The sequence below is a fragment of the Ctenocephalides felis genome, unplaced genomic scaffold, assembly GCF_003426905.1.
Source record: "Ctenocephalides felis isolate EL2017-DRISC unplaced genomic scaffold, ASM342690v1 CF-g0.4_SCAFFOLD_01886, whole genome shotgun sequence".
NCBI classification, from domain to species: domain Eukaryota; kingdom Metazoa; phylum Arthropoda; class Insecta; order Siphonaptera; family Pulicidae; genus Ctenocephalides; species Ctenocephalides felis.
The window spans coordinates 127700108-127725317 of NW_020538040.1; the positions used below are offsets into that span (position 1 = coordinate 127700108).

Genomic DNA, 25210 nt, shown 5'->3' on the forward strand with positions numbered 1-25210 from the left:
TTATTATTTACGATGTCCAAAATTGCATCTTAAACTTCTCCTAATCGATATCGTGAGAGCCGAATTTGTATGTATTCATCTTTACTTCCCCATTTGTTGTAATAAAGTGAAATTTTTGAAAGGTAGGACCGGCCCTGATTAATACTTAATTTCATATTTTAAGTAAATTAATTTGTTGTATCCTATTCATATGTGTATTATTCAATCTGCCATACATATACTGTACTTTATATTATTTTAATTTCTGGCACATCTCAGCTGCTTTTTGGCAATAATAATGTAGACATTTCATTTTTCTTATTCATAATCATAAATTTATTATACATATTCTAATATTGTCTAGGTTCATAAATAATTTAAAATTTTTGGCAGATGATATTTTTCATTTGTTTTGAATGCAAACAATGACATGTCGTTTTTTTGCATTTTTTTCATTTATTTCTACAATATTTTGCACATACATCCCAGTAACAAACTTCAAAAAGATTTATCAAAATCCGAATAATCATTTAAAAGGAGTATACAGTGAATGCTTATAATTTAATATGAACTTTATATAATAGCAATAAAGCTCAAATTTATTCTACGTTTTAGTTAGAAAACGTTTGTATGAGAAAAAGGAAAAAACTGTTTTTAGGGTTTTCCCGGAACTTATTCGATTTTTTCTCGCCGTAAGAACCATCCTTGAACTTCAACGAACATTTTAAAAAAAGAATTGGTCAAATTGGTCCGGGCGTTGTTGAGTTACGCTTACCAACACATTTTGCGAAACATTTTTATATATAAGATATATATATATATATATATATATATATATATATCCAAATATGTTTCTGGAATTAAAAAAAAATGATGAGAAAGTCGTGATTTGTTTCAAGTTTAGAGACTCGATACGTTCGTGGGTCGTACGTCGACAACGCGGGACGCCGGACAGTCTCGCGTCGTTGCCGTAGCGACGGCGCGCTTTGACTGAGGTGTGGGGCACCCTCTGGACAGCATCCAAGACTTATAATAGACGTGAAGCTGGCAACGAAGGTTTCGAAATCAATTTTTGATACATTTATTTATTCAAAAAATCAAAACTAATAATCCTGAACATAATTTAATATAAATTACCGAAGCTTATACAATTAATAAACAGAAAAACATAAAATGTAAAAAATACAGAAAGATAACGTTGAAATTTTTTGACAGTTTAAAGATTTAAACAAACATTTTAGCGATTCCTTATTATACATAAATATCAGTTGACCGATTGTAAAAATTATTGCACCTTATGTTAGTATAGAATGCAAAATTAAAATATAACTTGTTAAAGTATGAAAAATCGCAAAAACTTAACTTATTTAAATACTCAAGATAATTGTTTAAAGTACCTAGTCATCAATATCTACAAAATAGACGAACATTATATATATTATATATATATATATATATATATATATATATGTGCTTCTTTTAGTACCTATATTGAATTTATCTTATACTCAACTGCACGTAGGGTAAGTAAGAGTAATCGCAAAAAATCGAAAATGATAATTTTAATATATTTTTACGTTTGAGCGGTTTCTGAACATTTTTGCATACCTTAGAAATGTGTGTGTGTGTGTGCTCGGATACAATTTTTTGTCGATTTCGTAAACACAAATCAACCGATTTGAATAATTCCAAATACATTCGATTCATACTGACGGTATTACAACCTGATTAGTTTTTGGCAGAGACAGGTCCAGCCGTTTTTAAGATACGGGCCAAAAAGTGACAAAAATGTTAATTCAGTTTTTGAGATAACGGAGCGTCTAATTTCAACGATTCAAAAAAACATTTTATTTGTATTAACAAAATAATAAACTGATGAAATTTTTGAGGAGGCAGGCCTAGCGGTTTCGGTGATGCAATTAAAAGAAGTGAAAAAAGTGACATTCGGTGGTCAAAAATAATCATTAAACATATGCACATCAAACATTTTATAAAGATTTCAATAATAAGAACATATTTTGTTTACATTTCTATGGGTTTCGTACCAATGTTTATGCATTAGACTGGGTCGCGGCGCTTACGCGCTATGATATTTCGTCTCAACGCAGCGCGAATGCTTTGAAAAAAATTCAAAATTTCCAAAATAATTCCAAATATTAAAAATATATTTTATTTTAATTTCAAAATTTTTAAAAAAACATTTTTTCCAAGTTTTAGAAAAAAAAAAGATTTTTTTTAAATTAATTTTTTGTACGGAAAGTTCCAGCAATTTTTCTTAAGGCACGATAGTTTTTTTAAATTTTATTAATTTTGTAATCTCATATTTTATAAAAATGTAATTTTTCACGCCATATACGATCAGTTTTAAATATAGTAAATATCTAGTACCCTACGCACTGTTACTGTTACATAAGACGCGCGCGCGCTTCATTCTCTTCTCTTGTTGCCTGATGTTGATTTAGAGATCCATCGGGCGCTCTCTCTCCTCGTTTTGTGACCTTGGTGTGGTGTTTTGGCTTTACCCTCACCTAGAACATACACCATGACCGCCTCATACCCGCAAAAAAAAAAAACAAAAAAAAAATTAAAAAAAATTTTTTTAAAAAAATTTTTTTTTTCAAAAAAAGTAATTTTTTGTCCAATTTATAGTTTCTTAAAAATCGTATTTTTTCGAAGTAATTTTTTTTAAAAAATGTCAATCGTTTTTAAAAAAATAATAATTTTTGGTACGGGAAGTTCCAGCAATTTGCCTTAAGGCACGATGCCTTAATTGCCTTAAGACAGAATTCCACTTACAGCTAGTTTTGGTCCAAATTAGTACCGAAGGAGTTATGAAATTTTGTGATATTAAATTTAATCCAGTTGTTTGAAAATTACTACAACTTACACTACGAAATGTTTTAAAACAGATTTCTATAATAAGCCATCATATTTTTTTATTTATGACGTTGCTACGAATGTAAGACGTAACTACTGAGACGACTAGCCGGTAAGTGGCCATCAAGTAACTCAGAGAATATACGCTATCAAGTACTCTGACAATACAGCAATAGAATCTCACAGTAGGTTAAGTTTCAAATCTTTCTGAATATTTTGGAAAACCTTATAAAAATGGATGTATATGTGTGCATGTCAGTGTGTATACAAAATTTCGCCAACGACTTGTGGAGCTCGGATCAACCGATTTGATTGATTCAAAAAAAAATCGTTTCCGATTTATGAAGAGACGTGCTGATTAATTTCTGGCAAAGACAGGTCTAGCTGTTTCAACAATACAAAGCAAAAAGTGTAAACAAACCGCTGGAAATATTGATACACAGATGACAGGTAGACAGGTGTACAGGTAGACAAATGTACTGGTAGATAAGTAAACAGGTAAACAGGTGAACAAGTAGATAAGTAGACAAATAAGAAGAATATCTACATATATATAAAAATAAGTCGGGTTTTCCTTCCTGACAAAATAACTCCAGAACGCACGAGGCAATTTCGACAATTTTGCATTCGTATTCGTCAAAGGTATCGGGCTCCGCAAGGCTTATAGCTAAGAAAATTAGTGGTGCATGGCATCGTGCCTTAATGCAAATTGTTGGAACTTCACGCATTGTAATTAAAAATTCGAGTAATGACATTAGTGAGAGTTATCAGAATTATGCTTGGTTAAGTCAACGAAAAATTGCCGCAAAAAATAATGATGTACACGCACAGAATTTCACAATTCAATAAAAAATTGCTGGCGATTTGGTGACATACCAATGATTCCGACTGGTCTTTCGTTTGACTTCAAACGATTGCAATTTTTAGTTCGCCTTGCGCAAGTCGCAAAGCCAATCGCTTAGTGTTTGCGGGATAAATTTTAAATAGATTATTTAGAAAATCATTGTTTTTCACATGGGCAGTTATACGTTGCCTGTTCAAGAGTTGCCATCGTTGAAATCGTTGAAAGCCATCCGCTTTGTTTGCGTTAACGTCAGACCAAAAAACAAAAAATGTGGTTTACCAAAGAGCACTTCAATGAAACGAATAATTTGCGGATTAACTATCATTTACTTAGAGAAGTTCAATTAAAAAACACTTCATTTTTGTAATCGAAATAAATTCATTACTGTTGTGTAATAAAGTCAAATTTTTCCTTTTCAAATATAAAACATACAAAAATTCCTTCATCTTTCTCACAAAACCATCTGGTGGCGAAACGGAGTTCGTCGGGTATGCTAGTATATATATATATACAGTGGCGTCGGAACCGTGTGGGCTGGGTAGCCCAGCCATGACTTTTGAAAAATGATATGGCCTAATATGTCTAAAAAAAAACGAACTCGCTGCCTGACTATCCAAAAAAAAAAAAACAAGCCCCCCCAATCAAAAAATTGCTTCCGACGCCACTGTATATATATATATATATATACTGTTAATATATATATATATATATATATATATATACTGTTAATATATATATATATATATATATATATAAATATATTAAGAAAGTAATAATCGAGCATAACATTAATAAAAACATGAATTTCTTTCAAAAATTTATTTTAAATCCATACGTTTCGGCTATAATCCTAGCCTTCATTCAGTGGAAACTAAAAATAAAATTAAAAACTGAAAACAACTAAATTGGAGTGAAAAGAAAAACAAAATAGTAAATAGTACTTACAATTAGTTAATCTTAGTTAATGTATTCTGAGTGGATAGATAGATATTAATTTAGAAATATGAATAAACAACACTTTTTTGCACTTATTTATTAAATAATAATTTCACAACCGTTTCGAGACTACGTTTGTCTCATCATCAGTGTGTTATAATTTAATATATAAAATATGGAAACCTAAATTAGCATTATGTGTTATGTGCGGGAATTCTAGCTCAACATGACAACCAATTGCTTGCCTCGGAAATTCTACAAGAACTCCCCTCCCCTTAGAGATCCCCTATACAAAAATTGCATCTGGTACTTCAACGTGACAAAAATCAGCGATTTATTTTTATTATAAAATTTATTTAATCATAAAATATGTTAATAAAACTATGTAAAACTTATAAATTATTGCTTGAAGTTTTTTTTGGTTTCAGTTCTGGAAAATTTCGAGTTACCGTTTTTGGCACTTTTTGCCCCGTATCTTCAAAATGACTAGACACATACACACACATACATACATCCATTTTTTCCATACATGTCATTTTGCCCGTATTTCCACTACGAGTAAAATATATTATGTAAAAATTGAATTTGAATTTGTAAAATTTGAATTCACAACTAATTCAATCCATTACAATAAAACAAACATGTCTTTTTAAATTAGTATACATCATCTGATATGCCACTATATGCAAATCACCGGACTTTGTATAATGTAGTCCGTCAATTCATTCATCCAATTACACACGCAATTTCTAAGTTCATTCATCCAATTACACACGACAGCCTTCTAAGATTTATAAAATATCATATCAAACAATAACCTTTTAATTTCTTTAGTAATGCATTCGATAATTTTCTTTCAACTATACTAAAAAACTATACTAAACTTTAATAATTAATAGATTTTTCAAATACAATTTGTTACAATTAAAACTAATAATATTCGTTCTAAGCGAATATATATCCATGCAAAGCTTTAGCATTTTGCCGAATAGTTTTGAAAAACAAAAATGCTGATAAATTTTTCAAAAATCAAGTCTTTGTTACAAAGACTGTTGCTTTGTTTTGAAGTTCCGCACTCTTCACATGAGTTTCAATTTCTTTTTAAATTGAATTTGCTTATTAAAATTTTCCATTAGCCATACACTACTTGTTTAATATTAAAACCGTTAAAGTAGAAGTAGCTTTTAAAAAACTCTCGAATTTACACGTAGTTTATAAATCGTTATACCGAAGACAAACTTTGTGAGAGAAGTTAAGAAAGCCGTTCATAAAAATAGAAAGCAGTTAAACTTCTGCTTGTGACAAAATATATTTATTAAAGCTTTTAAAATGGAATTACAAACGCCTCATTCCCAAGTTCGTTTAGTACTGGACTGTTTCAATGTGCTTTAATGCACTAAACTTATGTTATTTAAACTAAACTAAACTGAACTTTCCATATTTATTTCAGTTTTTTAAACTAAATAATAGTACTCACAAATATTTATAAATTGGTTAAACAAAATTCTTATTCTGAAAATATTTATTTGTTAAATACTTATTAGTTTGCTAACTGAAAACTTATAATTCAAAAATTGTTAAAAAACAAATATTTTATCTAAAAATTTGTAAAACAAAATACTTATTAATTTGTTAAAGAAGCGAAAGAAAATGTAAAGACACTTATAAATTTGTTGCGAATTAAATTAAATTTAAAATTTCCTAAAATTTCTAAAACAAAATAATGATATTGTAAAAATATTTATTAAATTAATAAAAAAATATTTATAATGTATAAACACTATTTTTTTTTCAAGAAACAACCACGCACACACACACACATACATCCATTTTTTCTAAGGTATGCCAAAATCTTCAGAAACCTTTGAAACATAAAGATATATAAAAAATTTCATTATAGATTTATTTTTTCGATTACTTAACTTAACCTTCGGGAAGTTAATTAATTAAAAATAAATAAGTATATAGTAAATGGATTAAATAAGAAATAAATAAATAATAAAATAATAAATTAAATTATATGAAAAATTGCAAAATATTGACATGAGCTTTATTATAATAATACCATTATTCTGACGACCTGTAAATAATAAATAAACTAGTAGTGGTGTATGGCATTGTGCCTTAAGGCAAATTGCTGGAACTTTCAGTACCTTAATAAAATATTCGAGAAATATTAAATGTTTTCAAATAGATTATTATAAATAATGTAACTTTCATTATTCTTATTTTAGAAAAAGTAAATAAACAAAACTTAATCCATCGGATTTAAAATAAAAAACATGGTCTAATATTTCTCAGTATCATATAAACTGAATTGCAAAGTTAAAATTATTTGTTGTAAATATATTTAATAATAAATGATATTTAGAACTAAAATATTAGAATTAGAATTAAAATCCGAATTATTTTTCTATATTAAATTTTTTTTGTTTGAAAATTAAAAAAGTAAAAAAGAACACGCGTGGCAAGCAGAAAGTTTTTTAAATCATTCAAATCGGATACTTAGTTCTCTCAAAAACTGTCATTTTTAGCACTTTTTGTTCCATATCTCCGAAGCCGCTGGACGTGTCTTCGTCAAAAACTAATCAGCACGCCTTCTCATCAATAGGAATTGATGAGAATCATTCAATCAATTGATATTGATGAACCATCAATAGAATTTGAACCATTCAAATCGGATAATCCGTACGCCCAAAATCGTCGAGGAAAAATTGTCTCCACACATAAACACGCACACGTATCCATTTTTCCTGAGGTATGCCAAAATGTTCAGAAACCTCCGAAACGTGAAGATATGCAATAATTTTCATTTTCGATTTTTGGCCCATTACTTTTAAATTACCCTACACAAAGTTAATAAATATTCTGACTTATTGAATACTAGTAAAGCCATTGATTAAGTTCAAATATAAATTAATGTTAATTGTATAATAATAAATGTAGAACTACAATATGAAACGCAACACTTAAATTTAGTTGTCGATGAAACTGTTTTCTTAGTTCATATTTTGAAACTTAGATGACCCAGCTGAATAGGGCATTATTGACAAAAAATACAAGTTGATTTAGTTGAAACAGAATTTGTTGAGAAAAATAGACATAAATTATAATAGAGGAAAATGGGAAATGGAGAGTCAGAGTCTAAAAAATGGCTGATTCCGAAAAATTTAATTGTAACATTTGTTTTAGTAGACCAGTAGGAGGTTATTACGACAGTGGAAATCTTAGTACATACTAAATACAACTTTGCTATATTATTCAATAATATTGTATTGTACATCTGATTACCCGATGCAACTAAAAAGGATACATATGATAATTATGGTTCCATTTGTTTCTTTTTAAAAATGGAGATGTAAAAATATGAAAAAGCATTTTGTGCAATTTTGATCTAACTGATTCAATGGGAACTGGATTATGCTCAACAATAACGGATCATTTGGAAAATTTGAACATTTCCGTTAAAGACATGTGTGGTTAGAGTTATAGAAATAGAGCAAATACGAAAAATGAATGTAAAATTTACTTTCGAACAAAAATCCTCGAGCTTTATTACATACCTTGTGGTGATCATACTCTAAATTTATTTATTAACTATGCAGAAATAATATAGGCAAATATATAATTAGTTTTGTTAACATGATTTAAGAGATATAATTTCTTCGCATCTTACACTAATCTTTGGGTATTACTTTTAAAATACGTTAAAAAAAACTTTAAAACAACAATAGTACACCGCATCGCACACTGCTTACCGACCGAACGAAACCTATGCAGGGTACTAATAGCGTTACGCGCGGGTGTACTGGCTCTGATTTGTTCAAGTTTTCAATGTGTTCCACAAATTTGGTTTGAACAATATTTGCTGTACTAAAAGAAAAAATAATGGGATTTTGAATAACTCTAATAAGTAAGTAATTAAACAAAATGCACTATCCAAAAACATCAATTGAAAAATTATTTTATCCTTTTTAGCTAATAATAAATAATTATTTGGCATTAATTGTTCTACATTATGTGGTATAAGCCAATGTGAGTGAAATCATGTAATTTGTTTTTCGATATCTTGTATGGTTACGCCAAAAAGTGAGTTTGAACTAGTTAGTATTGGTATTTTGCCTTGAGGCAAGTTACATGAACTTCCCGTAAATGTGTAAATAATCGACTTAATCAATAAAAAATAAATTAATTTTTGAGTGATCAAAAGTATTCCGAGTGGATTTATTACACATCATTAAAAACGAATGAACACTTTAACTCGGAGTATTTTCTAAAAGCAAATTTTCAAAAATCAATAATTTTGATAATTGAACCAGTTTCCGTAGGGCTTTAATGGTTTAGTATGTTCATCAAGACCAAGTACTCTATCGTTATACCAAGTAAATCCTATAATTTTAATTTTATCAAACATCAAAAAAACTACTCATTTTCTCAAACTTTGATGAATTTTCAAAATTAAACTACTTGTCGTAAGGCCGTAATATTTTAGCAAGCTCCATAAGACCATGATATATATCGCCAAAAAAAGTTCCATAAAGATGGGCTTAAGTTTCCTTTCAACAGTTAATTACAAGAAAACGGCTTGGTAGATTTTCATCTAAAACAAATCAGTATCATTCCCAACAAATATCTTTCGAACAGTTTTTAATTTTTAACTTCCCGTAGGGCAAGTTATAGTAATCGCAAAAAAATCGAAAATGAAAATTTTTATATATCTTTACGTTTCAGAGGTTTCTGAACATTTTGGCATACCTTAGAAAAAATGGATGTATGTGTGTGTGTGTGTGTGTGTGTGTGTGTGTGTATGTGTGTGTGTATGTATGTATGTATGTATGTGTGTGTATGTATGTGCGGATACAAATTTTCGTCGACGATTTCGGGAACACGGATCAACCGATTTGAATAATTCAAAAAACATTCGATTCGTATTGATAAGGAGACGTGCTGATTAGTTTTTGGCAAAGGCAGGTCAAGCCGTTCCGAAGATACGGGGCAAAAAGTTCCGAAAACGGTAACTCAGTTTTTAAGAGAACGGAGCGTCCGATTTCAATAATTCAAAAAACATTTTATTTGTATTGACAAGATGAAGAATCGATACAACTTTCATGAAGGTAGGTCCAGCGGTTTCGGAGATATAGAGGAAAAAGTAAAAAAATGAGCCATTTGGCGGTCAAAAATGATCATTAGACATATGCACATCAAATTATCAGACATTTTATAGAGATTTTAACAATAAGTATACATTTTGTTAACATTCCTATGGGTTCCGTACCAATGCTTATGCGTTAGACAGCGACGCGGCGCTTACGCGCTTTATATTTTGTCTCTATGTAGTTAAAGCAGTACGATTGCTTTGAAAAACTAGCTGTAAGTGGAATTCTGTCTTAAGGCAATTAAGGCATCGTGCCTTGAGGCAAATTGCTGGAACTTCCCGTACCAAAAATTATTATTTTTTTAAAAACGATTAACATTTTTGAAAAAAATTTACTTCGAAAAAATAAGATTTTTTAGAAATTTTAAATTGGACAAAAAATTACTTTTTTTGAAAATAAAATTTTTTTTTAAAAAAAAATTTTTAAACAATTTTTTTTATAAAAAATTTTTTTTGGAAAAAATGTTATCTTCATTTTTATATATTTTGGAAGATCTGAACTTTTTTTCAAAGCAATCGTACTGCTTTAACTGCATAGAGACAAAATATAAAGCGCGTAAGCGCCGCGTCGCTGTCTAACAGAAAAACAATGGTACGGAACCCATAGGAATGTAAACAAAACTTATACTTATTGTAAAAATCTCAATAAAATATCTGATAATTTGATATGCATATGTCTAATGTCTAATGATTATTGTTGACCGCCAAATGTTATTTTTTTTAGTTTTTCTTACTAGATCTCAGAAACCGCTAGACCTATCTTCATGAAAATTTGATCAAATCTTCATCTTGTTAATACAAGTAAAATGTTTTTTGAACTATACAAATCGAACGCTCCGTTCTCTTAAAAACTAAGTTACCGTTTTTGGCCCTTTTTGCCCCATATCTTCGGAACGGCTAGAATGTTTTTTAACTTCCCGTAGGGTAAGTTATTGTAATGGGCCGAAAATCGGAATTGAAAATTTTTACATTTCTCGACGTTTTGAAGGTTTCTGAACGTTTTGGCATACCTCAGAAAAAATGGATGTGTGTGTGTGTGTGTGTGTGTGTGTGTGTGTGTGTGTGTGTATGTATGTATGGATACAAATTTCGTCCACGTTTTCGGGCGTACGGATCAACCGATTTGAATGGTTTAAAAAACATTCGATTCCTATTAATAAGGAGAAGAGCTGATTAGTTTTTGGCAAAGACAGGTCCAGCAGTTACGGAGATAAGGAGCAAAGAGTGCAGAAAATAGAAATCGAGTTTTTGAGAGAACGGAGCATCCGATTTGAATTATCTAAAAAACATTCCATTAGTAATGATTGGGAGAAAGGGTTATTAGTTTTTCGCAAAGGCAGGCCCAGCCATTTCGGAGATACAGAGCTAAATGTACAAAAAATGGCAGTTTTTGAGAGAACTAAGCGTCCGATTCAATTGATTCAAAGAACTTTCTGCTTGTCTTAACAAAATAATGATTTTGGAAAAAAAAATTTTGTACCATTTTTTTTTTTTTTTTTTTTTTTTTTTTTTTTTTTTAATTTTTTGTATATCGAAAATAATTCAGATTTTATTTTTAATTCTGACTATAGTTCTAATATACTTTAAACAAATAATTTCAACTCTGCAATTCAGTTTATATAATTCTTATAAATATTAGATAATGTTACAATATTAATTTTTAATAATCTATTTGAAAACATTCATTATTCCTCGAACATTTCGTTACGGTACGGGAAGTTCCAGCAATTTGCCTTAAGGCACGATGCCACCCACCCCACTAGTTGAATTATTCAAATTGCTTTATCCGTGTTCCCGAAATCGTCGACGAAAATTTGTATCCGAACACACACACATGCACGCACACACACACATACATCAATTTTCTCCAAGGTATGCCAACATATTCAGAAACCTCTGAAACGTGAAGATATATAAAAATTTTCATTTTCGATTTTTTTGCGATTACTTACCCTATGGAAAGTTAATTATAAATTAATCAATTTATGATCTCCAGAACATTAACAATCGTCATTTCATTTCGAATCAAATTCCAAAAAAAAATAGTTGCCAAATTTACACAAAATTGAAAAAGTGCTCCCGCATAGTCACAGTCTAAACGCATTTGCAAATAATTCTGTGCGACATTTTTACTTATACTGTGCTCAGTTTGGCGGCATTTTCACATTTTTCAATAATTTTCACAAAATTGGAAAAGTGCTCCAGTACACAAACAGTCTAAACGCACTTGCGTAAACATTTCTTACCAGAGTGGCGCTTAGACTGTGCTTAGCTTGGGTGATTTTTGAATTTTTAGTCCAAAATTACAAAAAAATTTTTTTGAAAAAAAAATTAGAAACAAAAATTTTTTTTCCAAAATCAATTGTTTTGTTGAAAAAAGCAGAAAGTTCTTTGAATCATTTAAATCGGACGCTTAGTTCTCTCAAAAACAGCCATTTTTTTTAAATTTAGCTCTGTAACTCCAAAACCTCTGGGCCTACCTCTGCCAAAAAAACTAATCAGCACATCTCCCTATCAATAGGAAAACGTGGACGAAAAAACGCGGACATACAAAACACACACACACACACACACACACACACATCCATTTTTCTGAGGTATGCCAAAATGTTCAGAAACCTTCGAAACGTCGAGAAATGTAAAAATTTTTGATTCGATTTTTGGACGATTACTATAACTTACCCTACGGGAAGTTAAAAAAAAAATCAAAATTATCAGAAGTCTTAAAACAAATACAAAATATTCAAAAACTTCAAAAAAAATTCTTTTCAAAATTTTCAAGAAATTTTATAGTCCTAAAAATTTTAAATTACGGTACGGAAAGGTACAGCAATTTGTTTTTAGACATTATGCACTAGTGATTTTATTTTATCGTCACGAGAAGTTAATGGAGATTTCTTGTCTAAATATGAACAAACATTAGGAAATTTAATGTTACTATATTATATACTTCGTCACCTGCGATAATAAAATTTCAAAGCAAAAAATTGTCATTATAATTATCCAGTCGATGTTATTATGTTGTCTATTTTCTTCTATATTTCAGTGGTAATGTTATGTTGCTGCGTCCGTTCAGAATACCTCGCACTAAACAGGACATCGAAGCCGATTACCAGAGAAAGAAGTTGGCGCGGAAATTCCGAACACAACTGGCAAGAATACAAAACGCAGAGTTAGATGACATGGATCTACAAGGAGGTTATATTTATATGATAATAGAATTTTTTATTAAATTCATATAAATAATTTTGATTTTTGTATTATAGCTTTAGAAAGAGTTCAAAAAGATTTTACGAGAGAAAACAGCGATGTTGGACAAGGTTCTCTCAGCTCCATACAAACAATAAAGCATAGTAAGTAAATTATATGTCCAATTTTAGGGTTCAATAAAAACAGATAGATAAGATACAGTTCTTTTAAATGTTTTAAACGAAAACTGAAATCTCTTGCCCTCCCTAAAAACACTCTTTGAAACGTCAATGTTCATATATCAGTCATATGTGATGTTAAACATACGATATACGAGTATATGTATCTGACATACGGAATTTGGTAGAAGGCTATGTCAATCACGTTTTATTTGCAGTATGTTTCGAAAGCTTGGCCTACCAAGAACAAAACCTAAAAATTTCTTGGTTTAGATATAAGACTGACACGGCTAGTCAAGAAAAAAAAGTTAACCCTTTCCGGTCCTTTGTTCACTCACTATCTACAGAAATTAAGTCCGAATGGCATGGTATCCATCTCCAAATTTAATTTGAGGACAAAGGGTTAATATAATTATAGAACCACGCCAGTCATATATCTGTAACATAAAAGATGGCGTTTTTGTAGGAATCAGGCAAAAAATTCTTTGATACATTAAGTTTTCTTGATACATTTTTAACGTATTTATCTAATAAAGTTACCAGAGCACATGACCACATGATTTTTTCTGATATTATCGTGGCGATTAACGTGTTAAATGAAAAATAATGGAATTTGTATATCAATATAATATAATCTTAAATGTATATTATTAATTCTATAATATGAATAGTGTTTTATTTAAATATTTTGAGTATAATTATTTTATTTATCAAAAACTTTCTTTGGTTTCAACTTGGCATTTGAACAAGCGACGTTAGAATTCCACAAAGTACGAACAAAATGAAATATAGGGTAAGGACATACTATACTGCAATACTAATTTTTAGGAAAACAGTTCACAAAGAAATCGTATCATTGTCTTTGGGTCATTAGCACTTGAACCATAGACCCAAAGTCTTACATCGTAACCAACATTCGCCAAGCTAAGAACAGAACTAGCTGTAAGTGGAATTCTGTCTTAAGGCAATTAAGGCATCGTGCCTTAAGGCAAATTGCTGGAACTTCCCGTACCAAAAATTATTATTTTTTTAAAAACAATTAACATTTTTGAAAAAAAAATTACTTTGAAAGAATAAGATTTTTGAGAAACTATAAATTGGACAAAAAATAACTTTTCTTTGAAAAAAAAAATTTTTTTTTTTGAAAAAAAATTTTTTTTTCTGTATTTTGACATATTGTAGAAGATCTGAAATTTTTTTGAAAGCAATCGTACTGCTTTAACTGCATAGGGACAAAATATAAAGCGCGTAAGCGCCGCGTCGCTGTCTAACGCATAAGCATTGGTACGGAACCCATAGAAATGTTAACAAAATGTATACTTATTGTTAAAATCTCTATAAAATATCTGATAATTTGATGTGCATATGTCTAATGATCATTTTTGACCGCCAAATGGCTCATTTTTTTACTTTTCCTCCATATCTCCGAAACCGCTAGACCTACCTTCATGAAAATTTTATCGATTCTTCACCTTGTCAATACAAGTGAAATGTTTTTGAATTATTCAAATCGGACGCTCCGTTCTCTTAAAAACTGAGTTACCGTTTTCGGCACTTTTGCCCCGTATCTTCGGAACGGCTAGACCTGCCTTCGCCAAAAAACTAATCAGCACGTCTCCTTATCAATACAAATCGAATGTTTTTTGAATTATTCAAATCGGTTGATCCGTGTTCCCGAAATCGTCGACGAAAATTTGTATCCGCACATACATACACACACGCACATACATACATACATACATACATACATACATACATACATACATACATACACACACACACACACACACACACACATACATCCATTTTTTCTAAGGTATGCCAAAATGTTCAGAAACCTTTGAAACGTAAAGATATATAAAAATTTTCATTTTCGATTTTTTTGCGATTACTATAACTTGCCCTACGGGAAGTTAAAAAGTTCAGATCTTCCACAATATGTCAAAATAAAGAAAAAAAAAATTTTTTTCAAAAAAAAAAATTTTTTTTAAAAAAATTTGTTTTAAAAAAAAATTTTTTTACAAAAATTTTTTTTTTCAAAAAAAACTAATTTTTTGTCCAATTTATAGTTTCTCAAAAATCTTATTTTTTCAAAGTAATTTTTTTTCAAAAATGTTAATCGTTTTAAAAAAAAATAATAATTTTTGGTACGGGAAGTTCCAGCAATTTGCCTTAAGGCACGATGCCCTAATTGCCTCAAGACAGAATTCCACTTACAGCTAGTTTAAAATCGATTCGGTACTATGAACTTAAATGTAGACGAAAAATTTAACACTTTCTCAAATTACAAAAACACACATCAAAAACACATCAAATGGCTTTTAAATTTCTGAAATCGATTCAGGCGTTTTTGAGAAAACGTCGGTCAAAGGTCTAATTTTGACAAATGCCAAAAAACGATACTAATTTTTGCAAACTTTGAAGAATTTTTAAAATTAAACGACTTGTCGTAGGGCCGTAATATTTGAGTATTATCTATAAGACTATGGTATCTACCATAAAAAAAATCATAAAAATCGTCGAATTTTTTTTTTAAAAACTTTACTACAAGAAAACGGCCCGGCCGATCTTTACCAAAAACTAATCAGCACGATTCCCAACCAATATCTCTTCTTTGAATTTTCAAAATCGATTCAGAATTGCGGGCTAAAACGTGCACGAAAAATTTTTCACTTTTCTGCGATTTACAAAGAAACGGCTCCGCCGATCGTAGCCCAAATCGTCCTTATCGAGATATATCGAATGGCTTTTAAATTTTTGAAATCGGTCCAGCCGTTTTGGAGAAAACGTCGATTTACGGCAAAAAATCTGTTCACACACACACACACACATACATACTTTTTCCAAATTTGGTCGTATTTGAGTCAGAATGACTTGAAACGGCGAGAAAACATAAAATTAGCGAGTCGGATTTTTTGATGAAAACATAAACTTCTCCTTCGGGAAGTTAAAAAGGGGCCCCTTCGGCATGTTTTCAATGATATCTCGGCCATAAGGTGAGATACAAAGTTGAAGTTTGGTATTTCGGATGTTTTCAAAAAGACCTTCAAAATGGCGTATAAATTATTTAAATGCAAGTGTGGAGCCGATTATGTATGGCAATGCGCCCACACCCTTGTGCGTCGTGACTATTATGTATTCTTCTGTACTTTTTACAATTTCAAAAATTGAAGGGATGGTGACGGAACCGCGGAATGGCTGCCAAAATGACACTTTCTTAATGAAACGATAATAAAATATTATTAAAAAAAATTCTAGATTTGAGAAAACAGGTTAGTCAAATAGTTCACTGGCTCTTCTAGTATTATGATAAGTAATCACGAGATGAGTGAATTTTAAATCCAAAATCTTATTTTAATGTATACTATTCCTATTTAGATATATTAATTTCACAAACCAAACTAAGATTTCAAAAAATAAGACGTAACTGAAAGCATTTGTCTTTTTGAAATCGAGAATTAATAAACGTTTCCGGAAAACTGTCGACTGAATTACTGTAAAGATATCTCATATGATCATGACCAATTGATGGTTCTAGAAATAAGTTTAAATACAGGAATCTAAGAAATTTATTTCATTAAGCAATAGGCTTTCATCCAATTTTCCCAATGTAATAACAGTATGCATTTTATTCTTGGCCCTTCCAGTTACAATCGCAACTGCTAAAAGAATTTTTTTTAAATTAAAACTAATTAAGATTTACGTAAAACTTTAGAGACAGAAACTTTAAAAAATTTAAAGATCACTTAACAATTCAGTTCTTCAAAAAAAACCAAGGAGAGTGAAAATATATTTAGAATCATTTGTGAAAAATTCAGAAAATTAGAGAAAATTCGATAAATAAATAATTAGGATGATAAATAAATTTTATGCATTTTTATATTTTGTAGAAAAAAATTTCTTTATGAGGGTCCTCTAAACAAATTTTGATTGGCCCCGCCAAGGCACGCTACGCCCCTGATTTGAAGCGATTTTTATATACGAAAAATAATTCCTAAATCGATGAATATATAGAGACAAACGTGTGCGCAAGAGTCTTACACGAGCATCCGGCTTTAAAGTTTATTGGCTCATAAAAGATCAAGGTCAGTCGAAACAGAGAAATTTATGAAATATTACAAAAATCATTTATGCAAAATAAAAAACTATTTCTGAACATGTGATAATTCGTAATTTTAAATTAATGATTTGAAAAAAAAAAATTAAGTATGTACACAGGACGTCGTTGATATAATTAGTTACAAACGGCTTATTGGATCTTCATTGGACCTTTTTGATAACAAATTTAAATTTTAAATAATGTGTAATATATTAAATATAACTGGCAAGGGTATTGTTAAAACAATAACTAGTGGGGCGCATGACATCGTCCCTTAAGGCAAATTGCTAGAACTTCCCGTACCGTAATTAATCATTCCAGAAATGAAAATAATCAATAATTGTTTTGGATAATTTCAAATAGATTATTAACTTCCCGTAGAGTAAGTTATAGTAATCGCAAAAAAATCGAAAATGAAAATTTTTATATATCTTTACGTTTCAGAGGTTTCTGAATATTTTGGCATACCTTAGAAAAAATGGATGTATGTTTATGTGTGTGTGTACGTGTGTGTATGTGTGTGTATGTGTGTGTGTGTGCGTGTGTGTATGTGTGTTCGGATACAAATTTTCGTCGACGCACACACGCACACACATACATTCATTTTTTCTAAGGTATGTCAAAATGTTCAGAAAGTTTTGAAACGTAAAGATATATAAAAATTTTCATTTTCGATTTTTTTTGCGATTACTATAACTTACCCTACGGAAAGTTAAAAAACAAGCCAAATATAAAAACAAAAACGGCGCGACTGATTCTTATTCTTACAAATATATAATAACCAAGTTTTGAAGAGTAAAGATTTTAGACATAAAGGTGAAGATGAAGTTAATATAAACAAGGAAAAATAATGCTATTGAAGAAGATGTACACAATAGTAGGAATAGCCGTTGCTAAAACACGGATCATATCATTTTTATAACACACATAAGTATTAACGCTAAATATCGAAAAATAAAACAAATAGATGTTGATTATTTTATTGTTTTAATATTATCTATAAAAAAATCTGTGACAATTTGTATGATTTACTTAAACGTAAATTTTCGGCAAAAATAACATTTAGCCTGACATATTTACTGACTTTTGTATCTAGGAAAGTTACAAAAACAACTCATAACATTCGCTGTAATGAACCAACCACTAAGTTTTTTCAATAGTATATATTTTGTTTTTTTCATTTATTTTATCCATTAATATTTGTTATAAAACGAGACTTCACAGTAATTATTATCTTAAAGTACAGCGCCATATACGACTAGTTAAATGATTTATTTCGTTTTGTATTTATAAATTCATACAGAACTTATTTAATCCTACTTTTCTGGCTGTCCTTAGGTGTCATTTGAAGCAAATCATTCTATTGTGAGCTGAACAACGAAAATAGCGCTTCTGAGCTGTTGATGTGATCAAAATATTTCAATGCTAATATTCTATTTGAGAATGAAGCTTTATAGATTCATTTTGTTTCATTCCTTCTAATAAAAATCAATATTATTATAACTTACTCTACGAGAAGTTAATTAGACACTCATTAAAAATCAAACTTTACAATCGCTAGAAATTATATTTGAAAATTCGTCACGCTGTAGATGTTTGCATTTTTGCGTATGAATCCTCATTTATCAAAAAAATTTCAATAATAAAAATCTCCAATATTCTTAGGTATTATATTAAAAAAGTGACATAAGAGTGAGCTAGTAGGATAGGTCTGGTTTGATTCTAGGCAATTATATTGTGAAAACCAATCCAACTATATCACAACAAAAAATACATATCAAACGAACAGTTATATGACTATGTTCAAATTCCCAGCTAAATCATTATTGTAGATTTTTTTTTTGTTTTTTAAAAATTTGTAATCTGGTCCTTTTTACCTCATGCCTGTAGTGAATTGGGTCGGCCAAGGGGCAAACAGGTCCAATGTCTTATTTTAACTTTAAAGAAATTTAACAAAATAATAGCTACATTATTCAACCACTTCAAAATATAAATTTTATGGGTGCATTTTCACAGAGATAACACTGTGAATAACCTTAATCTGGTATTTTGTCAGAAATATTCATCAGCTGAGTTGGAATAACTCAGTTATAAATTGTAAAATTGTTTTATTTAATTTAATTTACTTTTTTATTTACTACTTTTTATTTTCTACAAATTTGATTCAGTAAAGTTTTCATTAACCCAGGTGTAAGCCTTTATAGAGGTCAAATAAAAAACGGTTGAATCTGACTTAAAGCTAGTGGTGCATGGCATCGTGCCTTAAGGCAAATTGCTGGAACTTCCCGTACCAAAAATTTTGAAAGAATTTTTAGATTTTTTGAGAACTTAAAAAAAAATTTTTTTCAAAATTTTGTAATTTTTAAGAAAAATACTTTTTTGAAAAAATTTATTTTTTCTATACCTTGAATTTTTCTGAATATTTTGAACTTTTTTCAAAGCAATCGCAGTCTCTCGGATAAACATTGGTACTAAACCCAGAAAAATGTAACCAAATTCATACTTATTATTAAAATCTTTATAAAATATCTGATAATTTGATGTACATATGTCTAATGATCATTTTTGACAGCCAAATGGCGTTTTTTTTATTTTTTTCACTCGATCTGTGAAGCCGCTAGACCTGCCTTCGCAAAAATTTAAACGGTACTTCATTATGCCAATACAAATAAAATAAAAATAAAAGAAAATACTTATGTTATGGATTTTCAAACATTGCCGTTTATCACCCGATAGCAACGTCATAAAAATCAAGACCATGGTTGGTTATATACATTTTGCCTCGACTTTCAAGTATTGATGTTGAAAACTTCTTAGTTTCACTGGTTTTTGAGATATGGGCAGTACTCCTTTTTACCCGAGAGTCTTTAAGCCCTGCTCTACCCTATTATTAACTTCCCGTATGATAGTTATAGTAATGGGCCAAAAATCGAACATGAAAATTTTTGCATTTCTCGACGTTTTGAAGATTCCTGAACATTTTGGCATACCTAAGAAAAAATGGATGTGTGTGTGTGTTTTGTACGTCCGCAATTTTTTTTTTGTATTTCAAAAATAATTCAGATTTTAATTTTAAATCTTTTTTAATAAACTTTAAATAAATAATTTCAACTTTGCAATTCAGTTTATATAATTCTTATAAATATTAGACAAGGATACAATATTTATAAAAATGTATTTGGAAACATTTAATATTCCTCGATCATTTCATTACAACACGGGAAGTTCCAGCAATTTGCCTTAAGGCACGATGCCATGCACTACTAGTTTATAATATAATACTGTATTGTTCTATTAAATAATATACAAAAAAATTATACATTATATAGTATTCTCTTATAATAGCATTCTCGTGAATTAGACCAAAAAGTTGTGTGAAAACCAAAAGTAGCCAAAATAAATTTTTAATGAAACCAGCAGCTATGACAAGTGCCAAAGTGAAAGTAAATTAAAAGAAACATAAATCTGTAAATAATATACACTTTATTGCTACATTCATTGTCAGTGCAAACTTAACGGAAGTAATTTCCCGAAAATATGAATTTTGAAATATTATTAACTTCCCGTACGGTAGTTATAGCAATGAACCGAAAATCGAAAATGAAAATGTTTGCATTTCTCCACGTTTTGAAGATTTGAATAGTTCAAAAAACATTCGATTCCTATTGAAAGGGAGATGTGCTGATTAGTTTTTGGTAAAGACAGGTCAAGCCGTTACGGAGATAAAAAGCAAAAAGTGCAGCAAATAGAAATCACGTTTTTGAGAGAACAAAGCATTCTCACTTCGTGAGGATGCTTCGACATTGGCCGATGGCAGCAACAGTCCAGATTTGCGAAAGATGTGCTAATTGACCTGCGTTCTATAAAAAGAGAAAAGGCAAATGGGACTTTGCACAATTAAAAGCTAAATATAAAATCGAGGTAAGAATTTTGACATTCCAGATCCTCCCCCACGAAGTAACCTAACGGCTGTTTCCGTGGGGACCAGAGGCAAGAGCAAAGCGGAGGTTTTAGTCGGTATTATACCCGGGCGGTATTGAGTCAGACATACCCAGACAAAACACCAGTCTGGAATGCATAAAAAAACAAACATATATTCATTTTTTTAAGGTATGCCAAAATGTTCAGAAACTTTTGAACTATTATTTTTTCTTTTAGTACTGCAAATATTGTTCGAATCTTTGTAGAACACATTGACTCCTTGCAACCATCAGAATGGTCTGGCTGTTTACATATACTTTTTGAACAGTTAAAAGAATACACCCTCAAAATTTGAGCCTTGTGGGAGCAAGTTACAAAACAAATTTTTTGACATTTTTAAAAATTCTCGTTTGGACTTACGGTATCGAGTTATGGGGATGCGCAAGCAAATCCAATATAGTAATGATGCAAAGATGTCAAAACAAAATACTAAGAAATATAGTCAACGCACCGTGGTACATAACTAACCATGCTATTCATAAAGAATTAGATATTCCTTACGTCACAGATGTCATCAAGGACAGAAGCTCGATCTACCTCTCAAAAATTGAGTGTCACTACAACCAGCTCATTGCTTCTTTAATCGGCTCTTCATCACTAAGAAGATTGAAAAGATGTTGGCCAAGCGACCTTAAATGAAACACTAGGCTTCACTCATTGGAGTGAACTCTATTAATTATTATTATTTTTTTTTTTTTCTTTTTCTTTAATATAATTATTAATATTATTTTTTATTTACTTATTTATTTATTCATTATTATTATTATTATTGTTATTATTTTTATTATATTTTTTTTTCTTTCTCCATTGTGTCATAATAGTTTATAAGATAAATTGTATCTTGATTGCTATAAATAAATAAATAAAAAAAAAAAAAAAAAAATTGAAGAGATGACGCAACCGCGAGATGACTGCCAGACTGGTACTTTCTTAATGGATCGATAATAAAATATCATTAAAATACCAGTACGGGAAATTTCAATTGAAATTCAAAATTTCTGTCCACCGACAGAAATCGAGATAAAAAAATATGTAATTACTATAATAATTCTTAAAAATAGGGCTTCAACAAAAAAAGTGGCATTTTGTTTTAGTTGCACGAACTTTCCGAAAATTGTAATTAACTTAATCCATCTTAATTGAGATTCAGATATTTAGATAAAATTCTCAACTGTTTATTCCAAAAACAAAGTTTTCATTTTTAATTAAATCTTAGATTACGATTTCCAATTGAATTTTATGTAACACATGTCATAAATTATTTGTAATTATACGAGTAATATTGATAATGCAAAAACACCTGTTTATACGTCCAAAAATTGTAGTATTTTATTCCATATTTTACTGAATTAACAATTGACTTATCATATCACAAAAGCAACTTTTTTCAAACTATGAAGAATTTTTAAAATTATACTACTTGCCGTATGGCTGTAAAATTTTAGTACGATCTTTGAAATTATGATATCTATATTATCTATCAAAATCAAAAATTTCATCGAAAACATATTTTTCAACAGTTAATTACAAAGAAACGACTCGACTGATCTTAGTCCAAAATTAATCAGCACGACTCCCAAAAAATATCTTTCGAATAGTTATTGAGTTGTTAAAATAGATTCAGAATTTTAGACTAAAAAGTGAGCGAGAAAATTTTTCACTTTTCTGCTAATACAAAGAACGGCTCAGTCGATCGTATCAAAAATCTAACCAAAGCGTATGCTTATCAAGTTTCATCAAGTTTGTTTATTAGACCGAACACCGACAGCAAAATTGTTTATTGAATATTAATTAATACTTAATTTTGATAATAAATATGTGATTTAAAGACTATATGTTAATTCAGTAGATTCAGAACACTCCAATAGTGAGTGGTAGTAGTAGCTGAGTGGACTAGACAAACGAGGAAAAATGAAATCGATCAGATGGCAAGGTTATGACGTGAGTTTTTTTTTTTTGTATACGCAAAAATGATCTTCATCGTTTATCTTGACTAAAACCAGAAATAACAGTGACTATTGTAAGACATTAATCGAAAAACGGCCTTATTTGAAGAAGAAAAAGGTGCTTCTTCATTAGGACAACCCAACATGTCACAAATCAGTGAAAACAGTGGTAAAACTACTTTAATTGAGCTGCGAATAGCTTCGCCACCAACCGTCTTCTCCAGATCTCTTACCCAGCGACAATTTCGTGCTCTCAGATCCGAAAAATATGCACGCTGCGAAGAAATGTTTGTCGAATGAAGAGATAATCAACGATTTTTGGGATAAAGGACAAATTGTACTACAAAAATGGTATTAAAAAGTTGAAAGTTCGCTATAATCAGTATATCGTCTTCGAAAGCAAATATGTTAAAGAAAAGAAATAATTTTGCCAAAAAAATGTGCTTTTCTTTAAAACGGAATGGAATTTTCAGGCGCACTGGTATCATATATTAATAAATAATAGTAATCTTTATCAACAACTTTATGTTCAACATAACAAGAATATAGACAAGAATTCCAAATATTGTTTAACATGCTTTAATCATGCAGAAGCTTTTGGTTCTTTATTATTCAAAGTTATTTGAAAATATATTTCAACCTTCTTTAAAATTAAATCATTTTTAATTATTTTGTACTTTATTATGATAGTAATTTATATTTACAATCTTTACGTTGTCGGGTATATTGGTAAAACTAAAAATTTTTTCATAAAGTTTGATCACATTTACTAAATAAATGCAACGATGAATATTTGTCTTGGGTTTTATTTGTCCATATATATAGACATGATTCGAGTTGAATTGAATCACATTTTTTTCCAAATTCGAATCATTTAGTTTTTGAATTCGTATTTTCGTATCACGTAAAATGTGTTTGTAAATTAATACATGGCGTATTAAGGTCATCAATTTTTCTATTTTTAGGCCTAATTGCTAAAATTTATGATAGTAGATAATTTTTAATATAGAAACGTCAAACAACATAATGATGAAACAAAGGAAGATGGTTACAAAGCACAAATCTCAAAAAACGATAAGTAGATAAAAAAATAAAATTAAAAAAGCATTCTACTCACCGAATGATATAAGTCCACTATTGAGCATCGATAATTTAATAGTGTTTGGTATCGATACTAAACTGGTGGCAGCCGTCAATTGCTTTTTCTTCTTCGGCTTCTCGACGTCCGGACATCGCGTGCTCGACCTCGAGCGGTGTTTGCGCTGAGAGGCAGCGGCACTCGAGCAACCGCCTCCCGTGCCGCGGCTCCGGCCTCCTGCGCCGCTCGTCGCTGTTCGGCTGGACATTTCCGATCACTACTTGCTATTAACTCTTGCAATACCAATGTTTATATAATACGCAAGTTTTCTATTTGCTGTTTACTTTTTTCTTGCTTTAGTCTTAATAGTTTGATCATTTATTAAGCACGAAAACTCTACATGGGTAGGAAAATTCATTACATGAGATGGACACACAGTCAGCACAATTAATCGACTATTTACTTTTGTCTATTTACTCATGCAAGCATATTTGTATTTATAATTACATACATTTTCGAAACAATTTTATACATAGTTAAAATCAATAACAAATTCAAGGAAGTAACAAAGTTAAGTACTCACAAAAAAGACAGGCTAATCTAAAATATTACGCATCTGGTTAATAAAATTTATAAAAAAAAATCACGGTATTTGGACATGAAGGGCTTTTATGTAAGTGCAACCTTTGGTGAAAATGTAAACATTTTTCGGTTATTGTGGTTAGTTTTCAAAAAATGAGAACCTAAAAATAACATGATTTTTCTAATGCATTTTACTCACAATCAGTTCAAATGTTTGTTGAACGCACAAGCTTCAATTTTTGAGAGAGAAATATGTGAGCAGACCTTGAGCGAAATGCGTTAGCCGTTATCGTGTTTTTTTTTAGGTTTTTATATTTATACTCAATTTTTTTATCATAAAATTATCAATTTTGATGAAATTTCTT

At 30.0% G+C, this 25210-nt stretch overlaps 1 protein-coding gene across 2 annotated transcripts in view; it reads right to left on the minus strand.

Annotated features, from left to right (window-relative positions):
- The window catches only part of LOC113377402 (receptor-type tyrosine-protein phosphatase kappa), a 98703-nt gene extending 74317 nt beyond the window's left edge, over nt 1–24386 (minus strand). Inside the window, exons 1-2 of one of the 2 annotated variants that reach the window (XM_026617715.1) lie at nt 24303–24345; nt 14097–14117 (exon numbers count right to left, since the gene is read on the minus strand). In XM_026617715.1, coding sequence (XP_026473500.1) covers nt 14097–14117; nt 24303–24330 — 49 coding nt within the window. In that variant the 5' untranslated portion in view covers nt 24331–24345. Of the gene's footprint in view, nt 1–14096; nt 14118–24302 lie in introns of both variants that reach the window. The other variant, XM_026617714.1, reaches the window with a different exon arrangement.
- Nucleotides 24387–25210: the final 824 nt, after the last annotated feature.